Consider the following 10,925-nt stretch of genomic DNA (forward strand, 5'->3'; position numbering starts at 1 on the left):
ACTCAGCATTTGACAGTACATCTGTGCTTTTTGTATGGGTAAACAGTGTTTGTTTTTACAGTGTTTATGAGATTGTGTCATTTTAGGTAGCCCCCCCCCCCCCCCCCCCCCCCCTCCCCCCCTCTTGAGGTTCCAAAGAGACTGAATTCCTTGTTCTTCTGTGTATTGTTGTTCATATACAGTTGTCTAGATTCCACTTGTGACTATAGGATATTGGTAAACCTATTTTAATGACACTGACTGTAAAGGTTTTTTTCTGTCATGTATTTTGAAATCTGATCATCTATCTGTCTAATACATGTTATTTAGGCACATAAATTGAGATTTTTTTTAGTGTCAGTAAATTAAATCTCAATGTATCGAGTATCAAAACTTTACATTCATTGTTGCATTCATTGGTTAAATTTCTAAAGTCAACGTGAATTGCCGTTCGCAACCCATTTTACTTTTGTAATCAGATGTATTTCCAAGTGAAACGTGATATTCAATAAGTAAAAAAACTATTTAGGTTGGGAAATTGATTGGATTGTGAAAAGTGGCCATTTATAAAAGGGAATGAAGCCAGACTGAATGCAATTTTTCTGAAAAAAATGCCTAAATAGCTCTTTGGCTATTGGTTAAGATTATCCATTAGCCAATTTTTCAGTGACATCTGTGAAAAAAGTTGGTTCAGAGGAAGTTTCAAGTTTGAGCAAAGAGTTTTTTCCTTTATAAAAATAACCAACAGATCATGCAAAATTAAACTAGAAATGTGCGTTAAGAAAGTAAAAAGGGTGAATTTTGATTTCATGTTGACTCCTCTCAGAATGTCAAGATGGATAATATTAGAAGTAATTGTTCTTATGCTGACTCTCAAAACTGCAAAATTAGCTTTAGTACAACTGTTCACACAAAGCACGATAACTACAGTTTTAATAATTGTTCTAATTCTTTGAGAATACTGGAATCAAGATCACAACAATAACAATAACGACACAGTGGAATGATATATTTGGAATCACTTTCAGATTTTTTTTCTCTCGATTTGATGAACGATAAAAACATTGACAGCCAATCAGAATCCGTCGGGGGGACCTTAATATAGTTATCGTTCTTGGTGTAAACGGGCCTTAAACTTAGTTCTAGAGACTAGATCAAGTCCCTTCTGTCCTATGCTAACATATCTTAAAACTCTAGATTAACAGAATTAAAAACAAGTAACTAGATCAATGGCATTTGATACTACTTAGTTTTGTGAAAGTAAGCTATATTTGAGTACATAAAATAGAGGTAAACCAACACAAATCTACCAGAATCACAGTAATGCAGACATATTGGTACCAATTCTTAGTAAGCAAGCATCCTGAAATACTTAGATTTTGCTAAAAAAAAAAAAAAAACCTGTGTGAATCCTAAATGGTTTGAGATCTAAAGTCTCAACCATCATTAGTCTCTGAGAGCGAGAGCAGAAACGTTGTCAGGTCCAGTATTAGAGCTAGAGGCATTGTTGTAAAAGCTTATTTAGTCTGAATGTCAAAAACGAGACTGATGAGTGCCGGGTGGCGTGTATTCGTTGAAACTCAAACTGATTCTGGATCAGCTGTCCACATAGACATATACCTGTGAGAAGTATTATTTATCAATAATATAAAAGTGAATAAAAATGAAATTGACTGTTTTTGCCTGTTTTTATGCTTTCCGTTTAAGCAGACATACAGAAACATCTTAGTTTACTGTACATTTAGCCAACATTATTTATCCAATGCATTTTGTAGTTGCAGGAACCATTAGCTTACACAATATCCACATTCTACACAGAATCTTTGAACTGAGAACTTTGACAAGGGATCAGCTAAATGTATACATTCGGGACATGTATTATTGATATGGTTACATGAATGGACTACTCTGAATTAAACACTTGCCCTGAGGGTGGGATGAGATGAACTTCCTGTCAGGCATCCCACAAATACTGGCTTTTTATTTAACAAAAAAAAATCCACTGCAACAAAATGTTGACATATTTTGGCATATTTGTGTAAAATGGGCGTATCTAATTTTTTAGTGTCATCTAGTGGTGAGATGAAGCAGCTCAATTCATTAGAACCAAGACAACAGAAACACATTGGCATATTTATTTCAGAGTCTGACAGTCCGTTTAGCAGCATAAAGAAGGTCTTGAGGTATTTATATATTAATTTGCAGGTCATTCACCAATACATTCACTCACATAGACATTCAGTATACAAAATACAGACACACACATACATACATACATGCATACAGATACGTCCTCCTACATGAACTTCAGACACTTTCACCATCCTGTGCATAAAGTCTGTGGCAAATACATGGCAGTAAGCCTGTGCTTCTGGGGGAGTTTAAGGCAGACTCCCTCAGTGAAGAAGCTTTGGCTGTTGGGAGAAAAGAAGAGCAGATGGTCAGGAAAAGGATCTAAATTCAGAGCCGAGACTCAACCACTGTGCTGAATTAAACCTTGATGATTCATCTTAACAGACTATCAATCTGTGACTTCCTATACTTCTTGTTCTCTCTACCACAGTGTATTTTTATCCTTGCAGTGTTGAAAAAGTAAGCTTAGGCAGTTTTCTTCAACAACTTTAAAGAAATTTATTTTGCTAACAGAGAGAATTATGTGTCTACCAAGAGATGCTTGAGCTTCCTGACCCCTATACATTGGTACTATTATTTACCACAACACTTAAAAACACATGCTACAACCACTTAAAAGGTACACTCTGTATTTTTCATCATTGAAGTATTTGACTAAAGAAATCAATAGTTATTTTAAAATCATGTGCACTCGCATTACATTACATTTAGGAGGCTACTAATATGATTCATCTGATTAGATGAATCATATTAGTAGCCTGCTAAAATGAATCTTTCTTAACCATTTCTTTGTTTCTTCGCCGTTTCTAGCATTTCTTCAGTTTTTCAGTAAATATGTTAAATAAATATAGATCATTCATAAATATTTTACATAAAATGTTGTTTAAAGTACCGGTAAGAAAGATATTCTTTTATGTTCAGTAGAAAAAAGAAACTAATACAGAATTGGAACAAATTGAGGGTGAGTAAATGTTGACAGAATTTTTGGGTGAACCATCCAATTAAACTAACAATTAGCAGTTTCAAGACCATTTATGTAATTGGTATTATTATCTGAATTAATTCAAATGACAAACAGAAACAACGGTCAGAATCAACGAAATATGAGCGTTAACTAAAACTAAAAAAAACTATTAAATATCTTTGGGGAAAAAAAGCTGAATTAAATTACATGTATTAGATGAAAAATAAATGAAAGTTTGCAATGATGCCTTGGCAACTAAATAAATTAAAGCACTAATATTCCTAAAACTGAAATAAAAATAAATTAAAGCTATATAGGAATATTAAAAAACGAATAAGTACTGTGGCGAGGGGAGCGTGGTTATGCGAAGTCTGCAGCGGGGGAACGAGTGCGGAGACGAGCGGTGATAAGGAGGAGGTCAAGAAAATGATGGCTAACACCTCTCTCTATTGCTAGTGATTGGCAGAGAGACACATATGAGCAGCCCACACACCTGGGACGGGAGAGAGAGAGACCTGTGCTACACTGTTGGACTGTTTATTTTTGATGTACAAGGTGCCTGACTGAGTTTATTTGCAGCTTGATATCGAGTTAATGAAAGACTTGGATTACTCGCCACCCCGACTTCTTCGTCAGTGCTATCTTAATTTGAACCTTTTACAAGTACATAATTTTCTGTATGAAAATATGAAAACTGAAAAAAAAGGAAAAATTAAAACTAATAAATACTATAATACAAATAGTATTTAAATTATAAAATAACTGCACCCCTCCGCACAGTAAAATGTTGAAAAATGGCCTAAAAATCAAGCTTTGTAAAAAAATAAAGGAAACTATTCAAGGAAACTACTTTTCTATTCATATTTAGTGTCGTCTTTTAAGACGTTTTTTTTTTTTTTTTTGGATTAGAGATTCTTATGAGCCATTAAAACTAGGCAAGGCTGTATCTCCATATTTCTCCCAGAATTATGTGATGAAATTAAGACATACAGAGAAAGTAGATAATTGATAATGTCAGTGTAAGTCCATGACAACATATCAGCCAATGCAACAAAAATAAAAAATTACGGAATGCAACTTTTTAGGCTTTTAAACTACTGATAAATGTGATAAACATACCGTTTGTGCAGCCAGTTTCTTTGGCAGACTGTTGGAGGTTGAACCTGGTCTGCCATCCCCACCCCAGGACACCAGGCCGGAGTGAGTCTGGGAGAGAGAGGAGAGGACATTGGGTTTAGGGGCATATGAAGTGTTTTTGGGGGGAGAGGCACCGCTGGTCTTACGTTTCCTGCCAGGCCCTTTATGCTCATTCCCAACAGCCCTTTGATTGAGTCCTGAGGCCCCTCCCTTATCAGACTCCGGGGAGGGAGAAGGGGAGATGTGGGCAGGACTTTGCTTAAGCAGCCCTTTCATTTCAGGAGGGCGTGTTTTGCTGCCAGGTGAGAGAGCACCATTGAACGGGCCATGGGGTGAAGAAATCGCATTTCTGGTCAAGGAGGACTGGCGGTCTCTGTGGTGGGGGAGAAACAGGATTTTTGACTCTCCAGGCAAGTCTTTGTCCTCTTTGGGAGATTTTTGCCGTTTACTGGCTGCAGGACTCTCCCGAAGCTCCCTGAAACTCGCCTGCAAAGCCTGTTTGCTGGTCCGACCTGCAGGGTTACGTTGCCGGCCGGGGCCTGAGGGCATCTGGGCTTTCGTTGGAAGTCTGGAGGCGGCTGTTAGGTTAGTGGGCTGTGATTGTCCTGAGGTGCTTGTCCTGAGAGTAGAGGCGCTGCGGACGGGTACCGAGCCGCATGTGGCATCATGGGAATTATAAGTGTTTGTGGTGACTAGGGGTTGATGAGAGCATAGATCTGACACCTGAGGGAGTTTCCTGCAGATAAAAGATTTTACTTACAACAAATAAAATTCACAGGAAAAAGAACATTCCTGAACACATATTTTAAAGCAACTAATTTTATAATTAAAATTTGAAGAAAATAAATTAATGAAAAAATAATTAATACATTTGTTAAAAAGAATAGTGGCAAATTAATAAAATACTAAAATATTAAGAAATTTATTTTTCAATCAGTTTTTTTTCCCAATCAATTTATGTTGAAGTAATGAAAAAAGAAATGAAATAAAAAAAGATGAAATAAAATATTTCAGTTAGTCAAGTTTTTATCTAATATTTATAAGTTGAAGTACTAAAATTAAACAGTTTAAATATTTTTAAAAAATGAAAGCTATATGGAAATACTGAGAAAATATTAAGCACATACAATTATTAAAATTTAAATGATAAAAATAAAAGCTAATTCAAAATATTCTATAGTAAGTATTTATTTACAAAATTATGGTAACACTTTACTAAAAGGTTCTAATAGTTAACATTAATTAAAATGAACTAACAATAAAAAATAATTCTAAAGCATTTTAAGTTAATGTTAATTCCAACATTTCCTAATAAATTATTAAAATCAAAAGTTGTATCTGTTAATTAATGATCCTGAGCTAACATTAACTAACAATGAACAGTTGTATTTTTATTAACTTTTATTAACGTTAACAAATATTAACAAATGCTGTAACAGTTGTATTGCTCGTTGTTAGTTAATATTAGTTAAGGCATTGACTAATGTTAACTAATGGGACCTTGTTTTAAAGTGTTACCAAAATGACATTGAATCAAATAAGGTAAATACAAAAAAAGAAGGATTTCTCGGCTCGGTGTTGAAAACACACAAAATAAGCATTATGAATGTCACAGCCTGATGTTGTAAAGCATCTTACTTCCACAGATAAGTGCTGAGGTGTTGCTCCATCATGACACTGAAAGCTGACCGCAGGTGGAGCAGCCTTCGGTCAAACGCTAAGACACTACGGCCAAGCACACGTGCCCCGAAGGTGCAAAGCTGGGTAAAACATGAGAGAGGGGACAAACATGGGTTCATTTTTCTCCAAATGTGATATTATGAAATGAAACTATGTATTTTGTGTAACCTTTGTTATCAACACCCTCTTACATAAAGATTTTGCGGGATTTGTAGCAGTTTAAAAGAATTTAGATATGAAGGGAAAGACTTACACCCAGGGGCTTGGGGTGCAAGGTACTAGCTGGCAGATGAGCAAATTCCTCACGGTTCTCCCCATCACTCTCCTCACTGGAGAGACCGGCTGAGAGAGATTCCACCTGCATTTCCTCAGAGCGCATCACATCCTTCATCTCTACAACACCCTCTGATGGATTCATGGACCTGTAAACACACGTTCAGATAAATGTCCTGTCCACGTATCGTATACGCTTGAAAGCTTCAGTCTCCATTCACATTCAAATTCAATTTCTAGCTCATTTTACCAGGTACACTGGAATATTTTTAACCACAGAAAGCAGCCGAAGTACAGACCTGAGAATAGAAGAGTTAGTCATTTGGCTTTTGTAGTGCAGAGGCCCAATCTGAGACGCAGGATTCTCATGGTGGACAGAGCCTCCATCGGGGACCTCTCTGGACAGAGGGGGGCGCTCTCGAGGCTTCGAGCTCATCTTCAGCTCCATTACAAGTTGGTCAAAGGGTTTACGCCTCCCTACAACCTGCCGACGTTGATGGATGGAGTGAATCTGCGGTAGAGGAGATAAAATAGAAATGACAGCTAGAGCTGAAAGCAAAAGCACTCAAATACGTATGTTAGTGTGCTTTTTTTCTGTATATTGACTATATACTCACATTACAGGTCAGCAGTCTGGTGCACAGTTTCTTTCTCTCAGGATCCATCACCCCACAGTGCTTGTCAAAGTCACATTCTTTCTCTGAAATAAACAAATTGGTTTCAACAAGAGAAATCACCATTTCAAGCAAAGCAACCACTGTAACCAAGTAGATTTGAAATGTTTAAGGAACAAGTAAAATACAGTCAGGTTATGTTTTTAACACTGAATGAATAATAATTTATGCATCAATATAACATACACTACCTTTGAAAAGGCTGGGGTCAGTATTTTTTTTTAAAGAAATTGATACTTTTATTCAGCAAGGACTAAAATTAATTTATAATGTGACATTTATAATGTTACAAAAGATTTATATATATATTTTTAATTACTTTTCTATTTATCAATTTTTCCACAAACATTAAGCAACACACCTGTTTTCAACATTGATAAAACTAAGAAACGTTTTTTGTGCATTAAATCAGCATATTAGAATGATTTCTGAAGGGCCATGTGACACTAAAGACTGGAGTAATGATGCTGAAAATTCAGCTTTTCCATCAAGAAGAATAAATCATCTTTTAAAAAATATTTTTAAATAGAAAATGGTTTTAAATTGTATTAATATTACTGTTTTTACTGTGTTTTTGATCAAATGAAATCAGCCCTGGTGAGCATAAAAAAATGAAAAAAAAACATACTAAAATATTTTAATTAAAACTTAATGTTTCATGATCATTCCATGGACATTTTTGAGTGGTGACAAATGATAATTTACATGGAACATATTTAAGCAGATTCTGAATCTATTTAAATGGATAATTTGAACAGATTCACAGAACTAACAGAATTAAAACTCAATTTTGCTACTGAAGTTTAAAATCGAAAAAAATATATATATTATGGGTTGCATCAAAGACGTACTAAGGACTTTCTTGTAGGTTCTGCTGTATGTTTTTGGTCCGTGCAGGTAAGCGTGTGAATCCAAACTCTTCTGGATTGGTTTCTCGGCTGATGGAGGTGCTTTTTTTGGTGGGGTGGGCAAATGTGGAGGTGATGGAGGGGTTCCATGGGAAATTTTATCCACATGCTGAAGACTGGAATATAAACGAGATGACACTGAAATAAACAGTGGATGTGTAATATCAAGTTAAACTGAACTTCACTCCTTCTCACCTGGGTCCCTCACGCTGTGGTTTGGAACGTCTCTGGTGCGGAGAATGAGGTGGTGGGACTCGTGGGGGTCCAGCCCCCTGATGCCTGCTGTCTTGACCCTCACAGGGGCTGCAGTGTTGGGAGGGGGGTGTCCCATGTTGGGGTCGGTCAGGAGAGCAGTTTGATGGTGTACCGTAGACCTTGCTGAAGGGGCCATGCCGTCGCTCACAATGCTTCTCAAAAGCCTGTGGCTTCACGACCTGCCCACAGTGGCTGCACACCACCAGGAAGAAGTCATCATGTGCTGGGCAGTGGCCATATATCGACATGTCTGTGAGGGGAAGAAGATTTTTCTTTTTTACGCATGGCAAGATTTTACTTTGAATGTCAAGATCTTGTCACTCGTCATCAATGCAATCTGTTAATCACAAGCCTAACGAACTCTTCCTTACCTTCTTTCTTGAGAGTCATAGTTTCCATCCGTTTCTTCACATTTTTGCTGCACTCTTCCAGAGAGGACCCTAAGAGAGGCAGTGAAACAAACAGACCATCAAAACAGGAAATTAAACCTCAAAGTACATTTGAATTAAGCATCTCCTCTCTGATGATCAGCAGTTCTCAACTCCAGATGGATGGATGGATGAATTTGAACCGGTTTTAACCAGCCACTGACACACATTAAAACATGTGTTTCTGTCATTTTCCAGCATTAAAATGTATGATCTGCCTTCACAGAGAGATCATTGGTACTGTACTATCATACTTCATATTCAGTCATATTATTTATCTGACTGCACTGACGCAATCAGATGACGATTTGAACCCGAGCGTTGATGTGGGTGTGGTGCCATTGGTTAACATGTTGTTGGTCTACATCTTTTCCAAGCCATTTTTGTAGCGATTTAATTAAGTTTAATTATTTTAATAGAACATTATTCATAACTCATTTTAAGTCACATCCAGCTCCAGCTGTAACTTGTTAAGATGGGCAATCGGACTTCCAGGGTGGGCTGTACAATTGTAAAAGGGGTTGAGGTCAAGCTCAGGATGGGGTCATTCCTGTGCTCTTCTCTTGAAAGTTTGCTGAGGCTCCCCAGTTGAGAACCACTGGCTTAGACACGTCTATCAAATATCAAAGCAACAGTGCTGAATGTTCTCATTTCTAATGGCCACAGCTCACTGCATTCATTAATGTGGGTCATTTCCTGCATTATATAAACCATATACATGAGAAATGCCATTCTTATTTTTTAATCAGCTGATCAGTGCGACAGATGATGAAGGACCATCTCAGTGTTGTATAAATAGATGTAATGTAATGTAAAGAAAAGGGAGAGCAAGGGCAGTTTGATGTGAAGATGCAACTGACACCGTTCCTGGCAATTCCAAAAGGAAATATCAGCCCACCGTTTCATCATGATACTAACACTGCATGTGAATAATGAGATGTTCTCACGGCGACGAGAACAACTATAAATCTGGAAGTGTGTAAATGGATTAAGAGGTTTATCTTGATAGTTTAGTGGCCAGAGACTCGTCTCCACCTTCACTTCCCGTCGCGCTGGCTGTCAGATTCACATTAACGTTAGATGACATACTGAGCCGCATCTTTTGTCTTTAAACATCAAACCAACACGACAACATATAAAAACAATTCAGGCACATTACAATCACATTTTCAAGAATGTACATTTTAGGAAAGGGAATATTCATCGGCTAAACGGAGCGCTAGGACCTGGGAGATTTTCCGAAACTATCGTGTTTCGGTCTGCAACCCGTGCGGCGCTAGGACCCGGCGGGGCCTTTGTTTGGGTCGTGGTGGCCGGGGTTTGCTCTTTTCAAACGAATCCATTTCCTGTGCTCGCTCGAAGCGATTACAACCGAAAGTATTGAAAGCTCGACTTTGATTTACTCACCGTCCAATGTAGATACAGTCGCTTTTTCGATCCAAGTGGTCCAGCTTTGCCCTACAAATTCAAGGATGGAAATTCGCCGATCTAGGGCAGCCATTACCGTTTTAGCGCGTGCACGACCCGCCACCATCACGACGGGAGCGCATTGCGACGTCATCTTGCGCGCTCACGGTCACGGCGGATACCGTAGCGATGGGAAGTCGACTCATTTCTGCGAGCTGGTTTCAAAGAACGACGTCCCAAACAATATCACACGCAGGCATATATTGCTTTTACTGTTAACTTTATTGCTTCGTATGCGTGCTGTTAAAACTGTCATAAAATCAAGTAATATAAAACAGTTGATTAATCGCAGCACATTAAGGCAATTGTTCTGTGTTACAAGGAAATGTTTCCATATGCAAATTAGACATGGTTGATTAAATATGCACTCATTTATAGATTTCAAACACAGGCATCTGAACATTCGATAAAGCCAGGTTCAAAATTTTTGTTTCATTTTTGCTGACATTAGAATTGAAGGTTTTTGCCTGTGGTGTTACCTTCAAATAACGTTTTCCCATCAGTCAAACGCTTTACTATTAGCTTAGAAAGAGAAAACTTGTTGAATCGATATGTGCTCTGCTCAGATCGATTCAGTTAGATTCGTCATTCGTGAACAAGTCGTTCAGATCAGATGACTGAAGCGGTTCAATGATTCATTGAAAAGATCTAACTCAAAAGAACAATTCGTTTTGATAGTTTCATGCTAATATCCTTACACTTGAAACTTTGGAAATAGCCTACCCATATAGGAAATACCATTCCCCCCCCCCCCCCTGTATATTACATCATAATATGTAAATTCGTTAATAAAAACATCACACAACATCAACAGCTGCACAAGTCCACAATAACGCTGTACTGTCTGTGAGCATTAAAATAAGAAAGATTTTACATTTCGTCTAATGAAGAAGATGCCTTGCCTTTTATACACTTGCATAAGTAAACTAGAATTAGAAATTAATTTTCATATGGAAATTACCTATTTGAAATTAGAAGTACACAAGTCAAAGCACAAATGCACAATAATAGCAAACCATGATTTTTT

At 37.4% G+C, this 10,925-nt stretch overlaps 1 protein-coding gene across 1 annotated transcript; it reads right to left on the reverse strand.

Moving 5' to 3' along the window:
• Positions 1-2,099: 2,099 nt before the first annotated feature.
• On the reverse strand, positions 2,100-9,995 carry atxn7l2b (ataxin 7-like 2b). The gene is made up of 10 exons (XM_056260970.1): positions 9,839-9,995; positions 8,375-8,443; positions 7,944-8,253; positions 7,692-7,864; positions 6,784-6,866; positions 6,466-6,677; positions 6,147-6,315; positions 5,852-5,973; positions 4,196-4,949; positions 2,100-2,393 (listed from the first exon to the last, which is right to left on the reverse strand). The coding sequence occupies exons 1-10, from the start codon at positions 9,990-9,992 to the stop codon at positions 2,376-2,378; spliced, it is 2,064 nt and encodes a 687-aa protein (XP_056116945.1). The 5' UTR covers positions 9,993-9,995; the 3' UTR covers positions 2,100-2,375.
• Between the last annotated feature and the right edge of the window lie 930 nt (positions 9,996-10,925).

This window comes from Rhinichthys klamathensis, unplaced genomic scaffold (assembly GCF_029890125.1).
Source record: "Rhinichthys klamathensis goyatoka isolate OS25496 unplaced genomic scaffold, OSU_Roscu_1.1 h1tg000180l_1, whole genome shotgun sequence".
Classification (NCBI taxonomy): domain Eukaryota; kingdom Metazoa; phylum Chordata; class Actinopteri; order Cypriniformes; family Leuciscidae; genus Rhinichthys; species Rhinichthys klamathensis.